Source organism: Tinamus guttatus, unplaced genomic scaffold, assembly GCF_059628265.1.
Source record: "Tinamus guttatus ecotype Peru unplaced genomic scaffold, ASM5962826v1 Tinamus_guttatus_pri_ptg000094l, whole genome shotgun sequence".
Lineage (NCBI taxonomy): Eukaryota > Metazoa > Chordata > Aves > Tinamiformes > Tinamidae > Tinamus > Tinamus guttatus.
This window is the reverse complement of record NW_028288628.1, coordinates 661,638-679,727: the sequence shown is the minus strand read 5'-3', so window position 1 is coordinate 679,727 and position 18,090 is coordinate 661,638. Positions and strand designations below refer to the sequence as shown.

The following is an 18,090-nucleotide window of genomic DNA, read 5'->3' as shown; positions in this document are numbered from 1 at the left end:
GGCGCGGCGGCGCCTCCCGCCTCGGCCCGCCTCTTCCCCGCGCTGCGCCGCGCGCCCCGCAAGATGGCGGCGGCGCCGCCCGCCTCGGCCTCCCGCGGGCCCGGCCCCGGCCCCGGCCGCCTCCCCCTCGCCCCGCGTCGCTCCCGGGAGCCATGAGCGGAGCGCCCGGCTGCGGGTGGCAGAGGCAGCTGCAGCCGGGGCCGCCGCGCCGGGGCGCCCGCACCCTGCGCCTGCAGCGGGCACCTGCTCAGCGCTGCTGCGAGACGTGTGTCCTTCAGCCTAAGCCCCGCATTGCTCCTTCCTCGCTTGAGAAATATCGAGCTCAGTGGTATCTCACAGGGCCCTGCTCTTCCCAGCCCGCAGCATGAGCCCTGTTTCATGGAGACAGAACGTGACACAAAAAGAAGTTACCGAAGTGGGGACTCGAGGTTTCACTCCAAGGTGGGAGGCAGCCCTACCGCAGCCTTGCAAGGGACATGGGGAGATTCATCCTCCCACACAGCCACCACCTGCTCAAGCAAATACTGACTTCAGGGGGAGCCGGAGTCCACATTTGCTCTTCCTTGAGGCAGAAGTGAATTAATTCCTTTAATGTGTTTTAAAAGCAGAGGAGCCTCCTACCACCATACCAACCTCAGGCACGTGCTGCACAGCACAGAATGGGGCAGAATTACCAAAGGAAGAACTCAAGAGCAGTGGCATTGCTCCTAGCCACCTCCTTAGTATGCTCCCTGCATACATACCTAGTTAGTTATACAGCCCTCCTTGGCTAAGTGTCCCTATTCAGCTCTCTGGAAAAAATCTTCTGATAGTATTTTTCCTGGATAATGGATTAAAACACACACAGCTTATGTCTGAAATGTGTACGACAACATCCTCCTGAGAGGGTAGAGAACATATCAAGGGAAACAAAGTCCTAAAAACATAACCTTGCAGGCTGCACAGCCAGTAAAGCTTTGTATCCTGGAGTAATAGGGCACAACTAAGTGTGAAAGTGTTTCCCTTCCTCCCCAGCAAAACACACACCCTGCAATTAAGGAAATCCTAATAACCTTATTCTTTTCTCTCCCTTTTGCTGGATACTGATTCTAGTCTTCAAGGTTAGTTAGGAACTACCAGTGAATAGTTACTGCAAAAACAAGAGAGAACCTGTCAACATGCATCTGAAAAGCTTAAGAAATTAATCATGAGGAGGTAGTCTTGGAGACTTGATTTTGGTGTGAACAGAGAAAGCAAGCATTAAATCACTGCTGAGGTTTAATCTCTCCTATCTAGATCTGATTTTTTGCCCAGAGTTCAAGATTTTGCAAGTCAGGTGCACCAAAGCAGTAAGAGATGGTGGAAGACCTTCTGGTACACGCCTTGGAAGTATTTATAGATGGCTTCTCGATTTACTGCATATTCACTTCTATCCATGATCTGGCACATCTTGTTCAAGAAAAAAAGGACCTGAAAAACAACATACTATATAAACTCCAGTAAGTTGGGGAAATTAAGGTAGTGGGAAGAGAAAAAAAAAAAAAAGCCCAGTATGTCAGGCTGAGCCTCAGCTCTAGGCTGGGTGAAAGTGCTTTACTGCCATCTCCTGGACTTTTTTGGTAATGACATGGGGAAAAAAGTCAATTTGCAACTGAAATTTTAAATTTATGTAGCTATATATTAAAGTTTTAATGAGAAAACAGCATGCAGCTATGCCACAGGAAATTCAAGAGAATACATATATTTTTGTGGCTCTTAAAAGTGCAACTGTCATGTTGCTGATTCCACTCGGTTGGAGCAGTAAGAAAAAGCTTAATTACAGAAATACTGCATGTACTTCCAACTGCAAGGGCAGAATAACCAAGCTAACCACCGAGAAAACGTAAAGCGGAAATACACGATCCTCAAGACAGTGAGCTCTGAAAGCCAAAGTTACAGTCCACAAGAACAGGCAAAGCTGAAACACTGTCAGACCAACCTGTCACCACCAGGTGGGACCACTGGCAGCAGTCCCCACTGCAGATATTAAAACGAGCACCACCTGTAATCTGCCTGTGCAAGTTATTTCCTTTGCAAACTGAGGTATTTGGAGAATAAATAAGCATCTTTCATATTTAGTGCCAAGTGCATGGGACAGGCCACCTCCTGCTCTTCCCTTCTTCCTGAAAAGGGGACATTATAGTGACAACCAATCAACATTCCCACTACCGCTGTATTGTAAAATGCAAGAATTCCACAGTAAATTAAGAAAATTCAACTTGATTTAATCTTTGATTTAACCCTTGTCATATATTTTTCCCAAATTCCAGCTTTTCTTTTTAAGCTGGATGTTTAACTGAAGACTGCTACTGTAAAGTTTCACTACTGAACAGATCTGTTAACCTGCATTTGCAGAAAATCACGAGTTGGAGCATATGAAGAGATTGTTCTTTCAAAATGTGGAATTCAGTACAAAACAGACTGCAGAACACTTGAGCTTAATTTTCAACCTTAAAATGACAAAAAAATTCAGGATAAAGACAGCAGCTGGAAGAAACCCTGCCACAGTTACACACTGCAGATCACCCGAGTGTGAGGAAGGCTTGCTATGACTGCTACTTATATCAGAAGCAACAAACACTTCATTAAAAACCATAAAATAGCACATTAACTTCCAAGACGTACTGTAAGGGCTGCAGAACTGATCTAAACCAACTCCACTTACCTGACTCGGCACAAATAACTAAACTTTTGTAGCAAGGCAAAACTGTCATAAGGTGTTTTAAGCAAACATAGGATAATTCTCTATGAACCTCAGAGAAATTCACATATCCATTATCAATTAAATTTTGTCTTTGTTGCAAACCTCTATCTTAGCTATTTTAGATATACTAATAAACACATGAGCCTACACTCGAGCCATTTCATCCCTGAAACCAAAACTTACTATATGAAATGTTATGTATGAAATGTGTGCAAAAAACCAAGTACACCAGAAATACTTAATTTGCATTGACCTGAAAACACATTACATTTTTTTTTTCAAAAATTTTTATTTACTATAAAGACAAAAAACACCAAAATAGGTACAAATTATACTATATAAAATTGGTTCAATGGGGTAAAAACTTTTAATTAAAATATCTTGATATATTTAAAATAACAAAGGATACAATGAAGCCAAATTTCTTAACCCAGAGATTTCTGTAAAATTTGCTTGCACAGTAAGGTGCTAATAGAAGTTAGCCCTTAAGCCCTGGAAGTCTTAGGAATCAGTCACATAGCAAATATAATTTCATTGTGAAAGTGAACTTTGGTAGAAGAAACTCTATAGGACACCTGAGGTAGTAGAAACTGGAATAAACAGCAGTAGACGTTATTTACAACTTAAGTACCAAATAACATTAAGAACACAAAAAAATAATTACACAATACAATTTTCAGTCCAGCTTTGATCCAAAGAAAATAAGAATATTACATCACATCTGCATTTTAAAAACACCACAATTACCAGCAAGCTGAGGGAAACGCAAACAAACCCAAACAAAATGCATTTGGACATCTAGAGGCAGTTTGAGTTTGAAATGTGGTAGGCATGGTGATCTACAAAGTAATACTGATTAGCTGAGGTTCATCAGTTTATACAGTTTAAATTTCTGCCAGAAACACAGTATTAATCTGACAACTGATCTTCCAGTACATGAATTAGCAAGAGTGCATCCTTTAAAGCTTGCACATAAAGACTCGGAAACAATCTTATTAGAATGAAAAATTCTAAAGTGGACAAAAAAAGTCAAGTACAAAACAGTTAGAGCTACCAAACTTCACATTTCAGTATTATCTTTTTAACTCTTCAAAGTCTGCCAGCCTTCGAAAACAAAGGAATGTAAAATTTCCAAAAAAAAAAAGCACATTCACAACTAATGACACTGCTTTTTTTTTTTTTATTAGTATTAGCACTATCACTTCTGTAAACGTATATTTAAGATGTTTTCTTTCCAATTGGTATTGTACATTTTTAATGTACTATAGCTTATTTAGCTTGTCCTGAGTCTTTGAAAATAACCAATTCTATTTCAGTCCAACAATTCAACTGGCTTCTGAAGAGTTAAAACATAAACAGTAATTTTTAAATAGATTAAACACAATCAGTACTTGATTTTAAAAGATCCCCCCTCTTAAAAAGCAAAAGAAAAGCTGCCATTTTCCTTCAGAATTACATGCATCAGAATCTAAAAACCTGCAACTGAATTTTTTTTAGTTTCTGTTTTTCTTTTAAAAAAGCATACCTGTTAAACACAAGTTTTGCACTGCAAGTAAAGCTTAACTTCACATTTTACTTTACCGTGCTTGTCAAGTCCAAGCTTATTGCTTGATAAAAAAAAAAAAATACCTTTCTTAGGGTAATATTTTAAACATTTTCAAATTAAATGATCAGTAAGGGTTATAGTAAATAGATGATGTACACCAGAAGGAAAACAGCAGGTAAAATTTCTTATCCGTGGAGAACATGACCTCAATTTTGTGGCAGAAAGAATGAGATATATTCATAGGAGGCACCTGGTCCCACTAAAGCACAGGAGAGAGTCTCCCATAAGCTTTACTGGGAGCTCTTTTACTGGTACTTTGAGATAGAATTGTATGGTATTTGCCAGAATAAACTGCTATGTGAAAAGAAGGCTCAACATTTAACATGATTCAGATTGTTATGCATAAAACAATTTACAATCTTATTTTTTCTGTGTATTTTTTTTTAAAATAACCTGTACTAGCAGAGCTTGAAGCACTGGACTGAAGGTGCCCTCTTGTTTTATTCCAGATTTCAAATAGACCTTTTTAAAAAAAAACTCACGTGTCAGTGAGATGCTCAGTGACACCATTTGCACCTTTTTATAAAGGTTATTTTATTTTACAAGATCACCTTTCCCTGAACATTAAAAATACAATGAAAATACAAATCTTAATTTCAAAAGAAATTACATGGCCAGCAGTAAATGCACAATGAACCGTAACAGCCTCCTCTCACTTTAATGAAGGCAAGATGCTTTTATCAATGCTTTCATTTGTTACTCAGAAAACTTTGTATAATCAAAAGGGACAGATACAGAACTTTCTTTTAACCAGTGCTGAAAACTGACTGTAACTGCAGAACTCTCTGCTTACATCTAGATGATGTGAAATGGAACAGTGATTGCTATATTAAAGTAGAACCTGAGCCCCTCAGCTGCTAATATTGCTGAAAAAGTGCTCCAAATAAAATAAAAATCACTTATCTGCTAAATAATCTTGCAGATTTAAAGAAACCTAGAGCCAGATGTTTAAAAAAGGCACAGTTTACATTTTTCTGCTCAAGTGGTGAAATGCTGCATACAGAGCTTAGGTAAAGATCTCGATTTGTCGATCACACACTTAGGTAGGGTCCTCCACTGGCCTCAAGTCCTTGATGTAGCATTAAGGCCAGCAGAATAACACAAGCTGCTGTGCTTCAGCGCACTGCAGGACAGGTGTTCAGTAGCATCTTCTTCAGCACACCAGCTGATGTGATTAGCTACCAGGCTGTACGGAAGACGGGGTGTTTCAGCAGCTCCCTTGAGGGGGGTCTGTCCTGAGGCTGAAGCTCTAAACACCGCAGAGTCACATCTCTTAAACCAGGAGACAGATGTGAAGGGATTGACGGAGCAGTAGTTGCACTAGCAATCTGAACAAACAGAAAACAGGTTTTAAGAAGTCAGTGCTTCTATCAGCTTGAGGCATCAAATTTTGAGTTTCTTTTTTTAGTTTTCAGCTGACCTCAATTATACTGTGAGCTTTTATTCAACATAGGATAGTCCCTGCTGCAGTTTCTCTGCAAGTTACATTGCATTCATTTTACAAAGTTTACTTTTTGGGTCTCAAGTTCCCTTTATGCCTCTCCTCAGTTAAGATATGCTCTCTTCTGCTTTTCATGGTCTCCGTCTCCCTCCTTCCATTTTCTCCGATTTTTGTTCCTTTAGCAAGATTCTACTGTAAACACCTGCTGACCACAGTAAATACTGTTTTGCCACAGCTAGGGGTATTCATTAGTCTGCTACTTTACACTATGTTAAGTGCAATCACTCATGGAGATGCATTAAACCAAGGGATATTATGTTATGGTATATTAAGGTGGGAATGCTCTATTCCTGCTACTAGCACACAGTAGAATCTTTCTCAGATGGAAGCAGCTCATGCTCTAAAATTGTTTTCTTTTTCCTTCAACATTCTCCCCCCACCCTCTACATCAAGTTGAGAAGGATGATGCTTTATTGGGGACACTAGGCTGACACCACACAATTCACACAAACACAGAACAGAAACACCTAAATCTCTTATCACAAGTGATTTGTACTGCATTAGAACATTTGGATATTGCTATGCTCTGTTTTGTGGAAGTATTTTCTTCATTCATGCCTGCTGTTCAACTAGATTTTAAAAAATAAATGTACATACTTGATTTTAATAAGAAACATGCATGCCAAAAACAGGTGAAAATATAATATATACATGTAGCATGTCAATAGTAAACAGCTAGTAGCAAAGTCTGGATGGTAGTATCAGGTTTCAAAGGATATTACCAATGGAGAGCACGTATTTGCTGACAGCTTTTTTTTAGGCAAACAAACATGATTATGTGTGTTATCAATACTGACTTTGTACTAACAGCTCCAGAGAAATTTTAACAGTTTCTGCTTCAAAACTTTCTGAAGTTGACATTGCTGTACATGAAATTAAGACTGGTATGAGTGTCCTCTGTAGTATCTCAAAGTATCTCACCTTAAAGATCAGGGCGAGATGATTGGAGTGTTTCTCTGCATTCCAAGGAGGTTTAGCACAAGCCATTTCTATCACAACGCAGCCGACGCTCCACACGTCACAGCTCCTACCGTACTGCTGACCTCTCAGAACCTGCACAGACAAGTCCAAGCTCAGGCTAAGCATTCCCAACGCTCCAACTTGGTTTAGGTATCTAACTGCTGCATACACATACACAATCAAGTGCATTTCAATTACACTTTGGGTTAACAGCAGACTAGTGACATAAATGCAAGTAATATTTATAAACCTCTACAGTAAAGCAAAGAAGCCAAAAGTAAAGGACCAGATCAAGGGACAAAGCATCTTGTAGCTGGTAGCTTTAGACCCAATTGTAAATTGTGCTGTAGTAACAATACTAACAATCTATCTCACAACAAGCTGTCAACATGGGAACAGAACAACATGGAATGCAAGAAGTGTCTTTTATGCTACGTTTGTATCATTCCCATTCTTTCAGGCCAAGCACATTCAAAACATCTGAAACATTTACATCAGGTTTCTCTGTTTGACTGAATGAGTTAGTGTTGAGCTCAAACCTTCTGATGCAACTTCCAAAAGTGGTTTCTTACCTCCGGTGCCATAAACGCAATTGTTCCCAACAACTGCCCCTGAAACTCCCCAGCACCAGTTCCTTTGGATGCCAGCCTGGCTGCAGCTCCAAAATCAGCAATTCGTAATCTATGACCCGTGCTGTCAATTAGCAAATTGGCACCTGTCACCAGCATAATAATAAAAAAATAAAACAAAAAACAGTGGTTGGCTTGATCAAAGGCAAAAGAATAAGCAGACAACCTTCCTCTCTTCACTTCAAAATTATCAAAATGTGATATTCCCCACCCCTCAGTAGGCAAGGAAATCTAGAAATGAGAGACAAGGTCTAACACTACCCCACTTTTCTGCTGTGCCCGAATGATACTGCACCCAGCCTGGGAACATCTGAGAGATTTAGAGAAGCAATCAAACTTTCCAAGTAGGGCAAACATGGGATTCTGGAATGATGCTTGAAACTATGGGAAAAAAAATGGCAATCCCAAACCCTTCAGGTTTTAACTGCCTGCTGCTCCCTATGAAGTTTAAACTTTTTATCTGATTCATAGGTAGCCTTCTGAGTTCTCTTAAAAGGAAGTTAGTGGCACAGAGAGCTTTCCCATTTTAAGGAAAAATTAAAGACGTAAGTTTGCCATCGTTGTGTTGCTAGTTATATGGATCTTTCTGCTTCATGGACAGTTACACTGACATTGAAGTTGATAAAAGTTTAAGACTGAGACTTCCCAGTAAAGTCCAAATTTAGTTGTTAAACTAAGTCCTAAATATGCAAAAACTCAAGCTAAAACCAAGAGTTCATATAGTATTAACAGGCTGTATCTCACAAGCAAAACTGTATTTATGTTAAGATGAAGGAAGAAAATGCTCCATAGTATTTCTATACATTAAAAACTTGACCTCTTTGGTAGCTTGATATTTTATTTGAACTAATCAAAAAGTCAGTCTTCCTAAACCCTTGACATAGATAACGATACCTTCAAATATACTAGAAGCATTCTGACTGATTTCCGTAGATTAAAAGTTACACATGATGAGACAAATCCAACAAAAACCCTACTCTTGAAATAATATCCAAGAGAAGCAACAGGTCTTAAACAGGAAAATGCATGCTGATTTCTGAATGCTACTTGACATCAGAAACAATTTTTACCTTTAACATCTCTATGGATTATCTGATTCTCATGGAGATATGAAAGGCCACGTAACAGTTGTTCTGTGTAATTAATAATTACTGATTCCTTGAAGGCTCCATATTTGCTTAACAAATGAGCAACTGAGCCTCCTAGAAAATAAAAGTGATACAACTTAATCAACATTTTTATTGGAGATTATTAGAATGCAGCACTGCCTCCTAAAACTGGAGCCCAAAACTGGTTATTTCTAATTGACAGCTAGCCTTCCTACCCATCCCCACAAATATATTACAGAGTTCCATAGGCAAAGAGCAAAACACTCAATTAGTTATACTCTTCTCTGTAGAAAGGAGCTGAGTTTTAAAAGCACATCTTTGTGCTTTCCAATTTCATCTTTCCTAAAAGAAAACATATGTATATACATGTGCATTTATATGTGTAAACATTTAAATATACACAAATAGCAGGTACAGTGTACCACATATTGTTGATTATTAGAAAAACAAAACATTTATCCAGACCTCGCACTAGGTTTTTCAAGTAGTAAAAAGTTAGCTTTCTCATATAAATGCATATATATATATATATATATATATATATATGCAGCCTCCAGTATAGGTTCCTTCTGAGGATCTTGACTTTCTTTTGTTACCATATAAATATTTATAGAAGTTTAGCACATGAGCTAGGAAAAGCAGCATCTTCGTCTTTCTTTTCTAGAACTGGTATTTAGATTTGTAAAGTTTTTGAAGTTGGACTGTGCTTCTTAACGTACTCTAACATAACCTGGGCTTGAATGAAGTAACCATAACTACTGATATTATCTAATTAATATTATTCCAGAAAAATCACATTTTATAAACATTTTCAAAAGTGAGCCTTAGTTTCAATATAGTATTTTTATGTACCACTGCTTATAACATATACTTTGGCTTGTTGGTTTGTACTCCACTATTATTAAGTGATTTCAGCCCAAAGTGTGTGTTTAAGTGCAATGCTTCATTTTGTAGAAGAAAAAGATGCACAAAACTCCACACTGGCCATTTTGTAGAGCAGACAACATGATCTCAAAACATTATGTATCATTCAAAATTAATAAAGCTCCATCTTAAGGTATATGAACTTTCTTGTCCCCTACTCTACAGAATAACTAGAAGATCTTAAGGTACTGAATTACAACTTAATAGATTTAAGATAAGATTTGAATATGTTCTTCTTGAAGATTATTACACACAAAGGTCACTAAGATCTCAAATGCCTTTACATGCTCTCTCACACAATTCTTATGAAAATGTCTGGGAATAAAAAAAGTGTCAAGTATTCCAAACGTTCAAGCAAAATTACATTTAATAGTCATTTAATCATGCAGCTATAATGAAAATTATGTAACTTAAAATATATTTGACTCAAGGCTTCCTCCCTACTCTCTTAGATTTGGAAATTCAGGCAACTAGTAGAATTTTTGCTCAAGGTTTCCAATTATATTAGATGTATGACAGACTAAGTGTGGAAAAGTCCAGACTAAAAAAAAAGGAAAAAAAAAAAAAAAAAAGGAAAGGAAAGAATAACTTCTTACCGCTTAAAAAGTGATAAATGTTCTGTAAGCTAGATATCTAAGCTTATTAACAATAGGAATGAAGATGCTAACAAATTTCTGAATGGAAGTGATACATGGAATATTTTGCAGTGTGAAAAATTGCAGCATGAAACTACACAATTCAAGATTCAACTTGTGCTTTCATTTTCTTTAGCTCTTAATGCTTTTTACCTGCCATCCATTCAATAAAAAGATTATAGTTGCTCTTCTCACACGTAGCACCCAACATTCGAATAATGTTAGGATGGTTTAGATGACTCATCATCCTTATCTCTTCTCTCAGTGCTTCAACTACCTCTTCTTGCTCAGACGATGTGTTCCGGACATATGTCACCTGTTTCAAAAATACTGTATCTAGATTTACCTTTCATAACTGGCAATCCAAGGCCTATAACCAATCCCTGCTTCTTTACTGTATTATCAGATGTCGTTTTTACTCTCCAGGCCCTTCAACTGAGAACATATCTCCATGCAAGATGGTCATAAGAATATAAGAATCTATCCTGGGGAAAGGACCATGTGTATTTGGGCCTTTTTTTGAAGTCACATCTTCATATCTAAGCATTTAAAAATTAAAATACTTGCTTTTCAAAGCTGTGTGTAAAATCAGAGGAAGCAAGCCATAAAGTGTTTCCCATTTAAAAAATAGTTTTAATATAAAGTCTTCACAAGTAAATGATGGGAAACTGCTTTAATAGCAAATGAGGCATAGCTTGGAATAAAGAGATTTTGGTTTTCATTCTTAGCTGTCACAGATTTGTGACCTGGATAAAAGCAAAAAATGCATTTGAAAAATATATGAAAGTGCTATATAAAAGGCACACTACTTTTTCATTTTAAAGGGAAATGAAGGGAAAAATATTAATATTGTGCATATAATTTGTATTAGGCAAGTACACATACAACAGGAAGCAGAGGAAATAGGGTAAAATCTATGAAACCTATGAAATCTATGAAAAAAGCTTTTATACTTGATATTCCAAATAAATATTAAGAAACAAGTAGAAAAAAAAAAAAACTAGAAAGTGAAGTATTTACCTGCTTTACAGCCATTAATGTCCCCGTTCCTACATCTTGGGCTTGGTAACAGGAAGAAAAAGCTCCAAGGCCTATTTGCTGACCTTTAAGCCATTCGGCATCTTCTCTGTAATGGTGCTTTGCTTTGGTATGTCCAGGCAGAGTTTCTGGTGTCTGGAAATTAAATTCAAATCAATTCCATGTTTACTAGCATGCATCTAAAATTTAAACGTTCTCGAAGGAAAGACTCAGGCCAGGAAGTTTCTCCTCTCCCTTATGCAGATTTGTACTGCATATCATACACACCTCACTTGAGATCACAATACCAGTTTTCTATAACCCACCACTCCCACTTTTATTATTTAAAAGAGAGCCTCCTATAACTTACTAACTTCTATCTTGCCCCCTGCTGCTCTAAATAGTTAAACCAACCTTTCTGTAAACCAAAAACAACCAAAACCTCCCGCAACGCAGTCTCACACTGCCCCCCCGACACACACTCTCTTCTTTCTCTCTATTCTTATCACTTTGACTTTTGTCCATTTACTAGCAAGTAGACTTTTTTTTGACTTCCAAAGTATTTCATGAGCTTTCTCTCAAGATGTGCTGGGAAAGCAATCTCCACCTACAGTACACCGTCTACCTCTTCCATCTGGTGTAATTTGGTTTTACATGATTGCCTTCAAAAGTAAATGAGCATTACAACCCAATATCTTTTTTATTCCTGCTTAAAAACATAATTCGCATTTCCTGGGTTTCTCTGCTCAGATATTCTCCATTGCTTTCAGCATTTATTTTTGTATCCTATTTCTGGTTTTGCTTATTTACTTTGACATCTTAAAGACTGGTACAGGATAAGATACCACTCTTCCAAATACTTTCTCTAAACTTTTTAGCAGCAGTCATGGACTGATTTTGTTAGTACCATGTACTGGCAGTCTCTTTACACGAAAATATTTCTCTTCATACGTACATTCCAACTTCTGGAAGGCACTAAGCCTCTGCATTTGTTTAACATTATGACTACAACATCATGGCTTTGTAAATTTAGTGAATCACAATTTAAACATAAATTCAAAGTCTCTATGTTACATTTATAGTTTACTTACATCCTGCTGAATAATTATGATATCTTCACCATTTTCAACCTGTAGTTGGGGGACTATTGGTAGGGCATCTTGAGATGCAGACATTGCCATAGCAATAGCTAAAGCTTCCTCCTCTTCAGCTTCCATCTTTTCCTTGCATTTCTGATTATGACTTACATCATCTTTGTACGTATCATCATTTTCTGCCCGCTCAGGAGAAAGCACTGCAACTTCAGACTTGAATGTAACTGTGCCATCACTTGTTGGCATGGAGGCCTCAAGTAGATCCTCAATACTGGAATTGAGTTCGGCATTAACATCCAGTCGACATTTCTCATCCACCGGTGTGAACACCGTCTCTTCACTTGGTATAATCGCACTGCTATTACTGCTGTTGCTCTCACACTGAGAAATATCATTCAGATCAAGCGTCATACTGTTTTTTGAGGTTTCTCCTTGCTTGCTCACATCACCCAGGGTGGGTCGAGATGGCTTTGGCCTGTGTATGTGACTGGATGGCAATGGCCTGGCCTGGGTAAAAACTGGAGAAAGTTTCTCTGTTTCTTTATTTTCAGAACAGTTTCTTTGAAATTGGAGAGAGAGTTTCCGCTGTGTTTGAGGAGAAGATGAAAGGATTTTGCAGGGAATGAATCCCTGAGGTCTGAGTTTGGAGACATCTGTTACAGTGCCAGCTGGTACAGATGGGTTTGAAGGAGACTGAAGCGTTGGGAAGAGTGTCTGGGAATGACTGGATGAGGGAGAAGAGTTCAAACACTGGCTGTGGGGCTTTCCTTTCGTTTGAATGGCAGGCTTTGGTTGCTCAGTGGTTACTGATGAAATGGGAAGTCCCACAGCAAGGCCAGCCAGTGTCTCAGAAATGTCCTCTGGACTGGCACATAATTTTCTATCCCCTAAACCTTTCCCACTTTTTCCTGATAACTGGACAGTATTGTTAGGAGTATTGTTTTCTGTAGCTTCTGGAGAGTTATCTGGTACAGGCAGCTGCAGAAAGTCATCGTGTCGAGCCTCTCCAGAATGCATTTCTTCCATGCCTAGCTGGATGGCTTCTGCAATTTCCATTTCATCTGCTATTGCCATTAGACGTCGACGCATCCTTGCATAGTGAGTAGAGCTTGTCACATTCAGCATTTCTAAAAGCTTTACAAAAACATGGGGCACTCTTGCAACCATCCTTGCTGCACTCAAAAATACTCTCCGGGATAGTTTACCAACCATCGAGTGTGAATTGTCAATCGACTGCAAGGCAAAATTCAAGAGAGAGAGAAGCTTCTTATACCTGCAAGTTAAAAAAAAAAAAAAAAAAAAAAAAAAAAAAAAAAAGTCTTATACACATGATAAGCTCCAGTTAACCAGTGCTAAGAAAGCAATCTTGACAAAGTGTACCTCACTGTCAGTTCTGTAATAACAAGGAGACTTACTGTTGTGCTGGTGTTTCAGAATTAACAGGTCAGATGGTATTTTTAAAAAAAGCATACCTGTTTACGCTGAGAAGTAGGCCCATTTTTGCATAAGAATATACATAACTACTTGTTTTAAGTTAGTTAAAATGGCCTAAACAACAGTTTTTGAAGAGATCACCAAAAGCTTTCAACTACAAAGATAAGCCAATGTAAGCAAGTACCTGTCTACTACAGTATCAGCCTGTAAAACATCCCCACAGACAATGTGGGGATAAAATTCACCAGGGAATTCCAACAGCAGTCTGTCTATCAAACAGAGTCTCCCCAGTAGCGCTTGCCAGTTGCTTGATTCAGTTTGGGTTCCAAGAATACAGTTCAGGACATAATCAACTCCACCAATACCAATGGACCCTGTTAAAACAGAACAAGGAGTTTTTATAAATACATTTAAATTTTATCGGATCTAAATTCAATGAAGATCAGAACTGTACCATATAGAAACACAAATGTTCCCAAATTAACGCCCCCCCAACCCCACACCCACACACCCACACTCACTGCCTACCAAACTCGAAAAGACACTTTATGCTATTTTGATTTCTGGTAAGTTAGGTCTGTATTAAATATTAGACACTTCATTATATTTGTTTGTACATATATAGTGCTTTACATATTTTATATATATATATATATATATAAATATATATATAAATATATATGTATGCACACACACACTAAGAGCTATTATTACCAGATTTAAGTATTTCTCTTCCAACTGCCAGCTCTCCTGCTTGGCCTTTACACATCTCCAGTAGCGTTGAGACCGAGAGTTGACTTGTTCGACTATAAGAAATTAAAACCAACAGTAATTCTTAGCAGACGCTTCTGAAGAAAATATTCTACTCATTACACTTCAATAATCATTAGCAATAGCTTGGAACTGCTTGGAAATTGGTTTCACATCACTTTACCAATAGACTTACATAATCCTGTAAGCTACAGATCTTTATGATATTTTTTACAGGATACTTGCAGAACCTTAAGTGATTAAGGTTCTGAACCATTAATAAGAAAATAAATGAAAAACAAATAGAAATCCATTCCTGATGGTTCTTTCACCACAACCGCATTTGCCAATTTTTTTGAGACTTCCAGGGAATAATCTACTAACAGAAATTCAATTACTTGTTAAGACCTCATCCTCTTGCTCAACTCCTGGAATTCCACATCACTCAAGATATCTAAACCTGCTTATTCCTTCAATTTTAGTTATTCTATCACTAGACAGGAAAAAAAATGCATGCCTGGCAGTAGTTTCAAAATCAGTGATTCTAACCAATGATGCTTCGGCACTAAACTGAAAGAGACAAAATCCAGCTGAAACACTTCTGAACTTGCCTCTCCCTGCCACCCCGCTTTTTTTTTTTTTTTTTTGGGGAAGGGGAAGGGGAAGGGGAAGGGGAAGGGGAAGGGGAAGGGGAAGGGGAAGGGGAAGGGGAAGGGGAAGGGGAAGGGGAAGGGGAAGGGGAAGGGGAAGGGGAAGGGGAAGGGGAAGGGGAAGGGGAAGGGGAAGGGGAAGGGGAAGGGGAAGGGGAAGGGGAAGGGGAAGGGGAAGGGGAAGGGGAAGGGGAAGGGGAAGGGGAAGGGGAAGGGGAAGGGGAAGGGGAAGGGCCTTTAAAAGGAGGACATGATTTAAGATCTGCAAGAACTAGAAAGAAATAGAAACAGATTCCTTCAAAATAACAGGAATTAGACCTTGAGACAAATGCTGATTGGCAGCAGCTTTGTTTTAGTCAAAACATATCATGATTTATTTATAGACATGGCCCATACATTTTATCACCCCTATTTGGTTCATTAGCTCCATATAAAATAGTGTCCAAAGAAGTTTCAAGACACTTCAGCAACAAACTAAAATGGGTTTGAAGTTCATCAGTCACCATACCTGTTGGCATCGGCACATTTAACTAATATTGTCTCTACAACTGGCTTGAGAAGTCGCTGTAGTTTAGTTCTCTCTGCCAATGTATGACAAGGAGTATATACCAGCATGGCTCTTAAGGTTTTCTAAGAGAAATAAAAAAAATAGGTATTAAATTAGCTATGCCAAAAAAAAAAAAAAAAAGAAAAAGAAAAAAAAAGAAAAAAAAGAAAAAAGAAAAAAAAGAAAAAAAAAAGGAAGAAAGGTTCATGCAAGTTCACAGTCATGCCAATGTGCTTTTCCTGAGGATCTTATCTTTGTCAGATGACTGTTACAAGTCAAGAGCCATTCAGTGGCAATGAAAAATAATTGTTAGGATTCTTTTCTTTATATGTCTCCTTTTCTTTCCCAAGCCCAAGTCATTTGGAAATTACTAGAGTACAATGAATAAGCAAATACTTACTAAAGCAGCAACATACACTTTGTAGACAGGGTCGGCACAGACCATGGACAGCACACTGCAGCAGGACTCCACTACAACATCTCCTGAGATACTGGTCTGAGATGACCCACTAGCTGCTCCTAGAGCTCCAGCACTTGTGTTGTTCCCACTGTTGCTTCCAGAATTTCCAGTGCTTTCACCATTAGCCAGTAATAGAGCACCACTAACATCATGCGAAAGACGTCGCAGTGCCATCTCCCGTATGTTCCAGTTTCGAGAAAACAAGCAGCCAACTAACTCCATTCCAAACACCTACAAAGAGAAAATGTAACAGTGCAAGAGTCAAACCAAACATTGCAACTTAAGTACTTGAAATGAGCAGCCAAAAAGAGCAAAGAAATGCTTCAGGTGAGGAAAAAAGTCTTATGAAATCTGACAGCAAAAGCATGACAGTGGTTACAGTGTATTTTAAACATATCTTGGATGAAAATGAAGCATCCTATACGATCATGCATCAGTCCTCCAAATAACTCTGCTAAACAGAAGTCAGGGAAGGAGAACTATACAGGCACTCACTAGGTGTAGAGCTGTGATGTGATTCAGAGTAAGTCTTCCTATTGTTACAAGTACTCTGAACTGGTGCCAGAGTTAAACATTCATACATTAGAAGTCTCTCATGGCTCTACCTCAAGCTATCCAATTTTCCATTTTCTCATCTCTAAACAAATACAAAAGACCAGCCAGTTATAGCATTTTGTTTCACCAAGTAGAAATGGACAACAAATACATAACCCTCTTCAGACAGAATTAGTAGCATTAAGAAACTCATTCTTTTCTCTGTGCATACCAAAAGAAACTCAACTTGAGCTCCTTGGGTGGCGTGCATTTTTTCTGTTTAAGTGAAGCAAAACTGGAGATGCTAAACAAAACAGAACTCTTCTTATTCCAAACTTTTCCAGAAGAAAGCTCCTCTAACGACCAAAAGCAGTGACAAGAAGGCATAACGACTTTCAGTGTGTTTCATTGCAAGCCATTAGGCACACTGATCACAGATTCTCCTGAACACACATGTAGTTTTCAAGTAGAAGCTGCAAGGATTAACTTCTAATTCACCAGGAGTGACAAAAAAAAGTTCAAAATCAGCTTTTATACTTGAAATTCCTTTTACAAGGTAAAATTACCTGAATCCATGGCTCAGCTAAGTCTTTATAGGCAGAAGGAATCTGCTGGACCCCATAATGAGTAAGGTTAAAATTACTATCTTGGGTTCTTCTTTGTGATCCAGCCATAGATTGCTGTTGAGTTTGTTGCTGCACCATACGAAGAACAGAAGAATCCACAGGACTTGGCAATTCATGACTATAAAGTTAACAACAAACATGAATTAACACGAGAAACATCTGCTGAAGTAAATACTTTAGAGTATTTAGGAATGTAAGCTAAATATTCAGAAACAAACAATTCACTACACTCACTAAAACTAAGTGCTTACCTATAGAAATCATGCGATCTCCACTTAGATCTACAAAGAGGACATATAAGTGGCTCTCTGTTTCTTCTGCATTCTTCTGCCCCTGAAATACAGCAACAAGAAAATTGGTATTTTATGTTTACAGTATATCAAGCTAGAAGATGGGGTTGTTATTTTTGGATTTCATTAAAAAACATCAATTTCAGGAAATATACTCATCTGAACAGAGCTATCTGCAGCTTTTTTTTTTTTTTCCTCAAGCGCAGAAGCCTGTCATTTTGCACTATGATGCCAAAAATCATTAACTGGAACAATACAGGTCTTTTTATACCTCAAAGACATATTTTCCTCCCCCCCCCCCCCCCCCCCCCAAAAAAGAATTAGAATATGAAGGATGGACTTCTATTTGTTAAAGCAAACTGTGTGACTATTTATGTAAGGTAGCATATTCCATATTACTTAGATAACCCATGCTAATAGTGGAAGGCTTTCAAGCTGTTTAGTGAGAAGTGATAGAGGGGAAAGTGTCTACTGCTAATCTCGCTCTAGTTGAACTTAATCTTCTCTCTCAGGTTGCACAGGATCAAACCTCTAGCCTTGCAATTAACTTTTTTTCCCCATAGAGCATCATATGACAGATTTAATTCGTGAGCAATGATAAA

At 38.2% G+C, this 18,090-nt stretch overlaps 1 protein-coding gene across 1 annotated transcript in view; it reads right to left on the bottom strand.

The window, feature by feature from the left end:
• Positions 1–5,505: 5,505 nt before the first annotated feature.
• MAP3K1 (mitogen-activated protein kinase kinase kinase 1) overlaps positions 5,506–18,090 on the bottom strand; it is a 48,820-nt gene continuing 36,235 nt past the window's right edge. Inside the window, exons 8-20 of the mRNA XM_088520617.1 lie at positions 17,450–17,531; positions 17,139–17,316; positions 15,979–16,269; positions 15,540–15,661; positions 14,346–14,437; positions 13,816–14,005; positions 12,195–13,470; positions 11,107–11,259; positions 10,240–10,402; positions 8,489–8,620; positions 7,362–7,504; positions 6,751–6,882; positions 5,506–5,656 (exon numbers count right to left, since the gene is read on the bottom strand). Coding sequence (XP_088376743.1) covers positions 5,507–5,656; positions 6,751–6,882; positions 7,362–7,504; positions 8,489–8,620; positions 10,240–10,402; positions 11,107–11,259; positions 12,195–13,470; positions 13,816–14,005; positions 14,346–14,437; positions 15,540–15,661; positions 15,979–16,269; positions 17,139–17,316; positions 17,450–17,531 — 3,104 coding nt within the window. The 3' untranslated portion in view covers position 5,506. The remainder of the gene's footprint in view (positions 5,657–6,750; positions 6,883–7,361; positions 7,505–8,488; positions 8,621–10,239; positions 10,403–11,106; positions 11,260–12,194; positions 13,471–13,815; positions 14,006–14,345; positions 14,438–15,539; positions 15,662–15,978; positions 16,270–17,138; positions 17,317–17,449; positions 17,532–18,090) is intronic.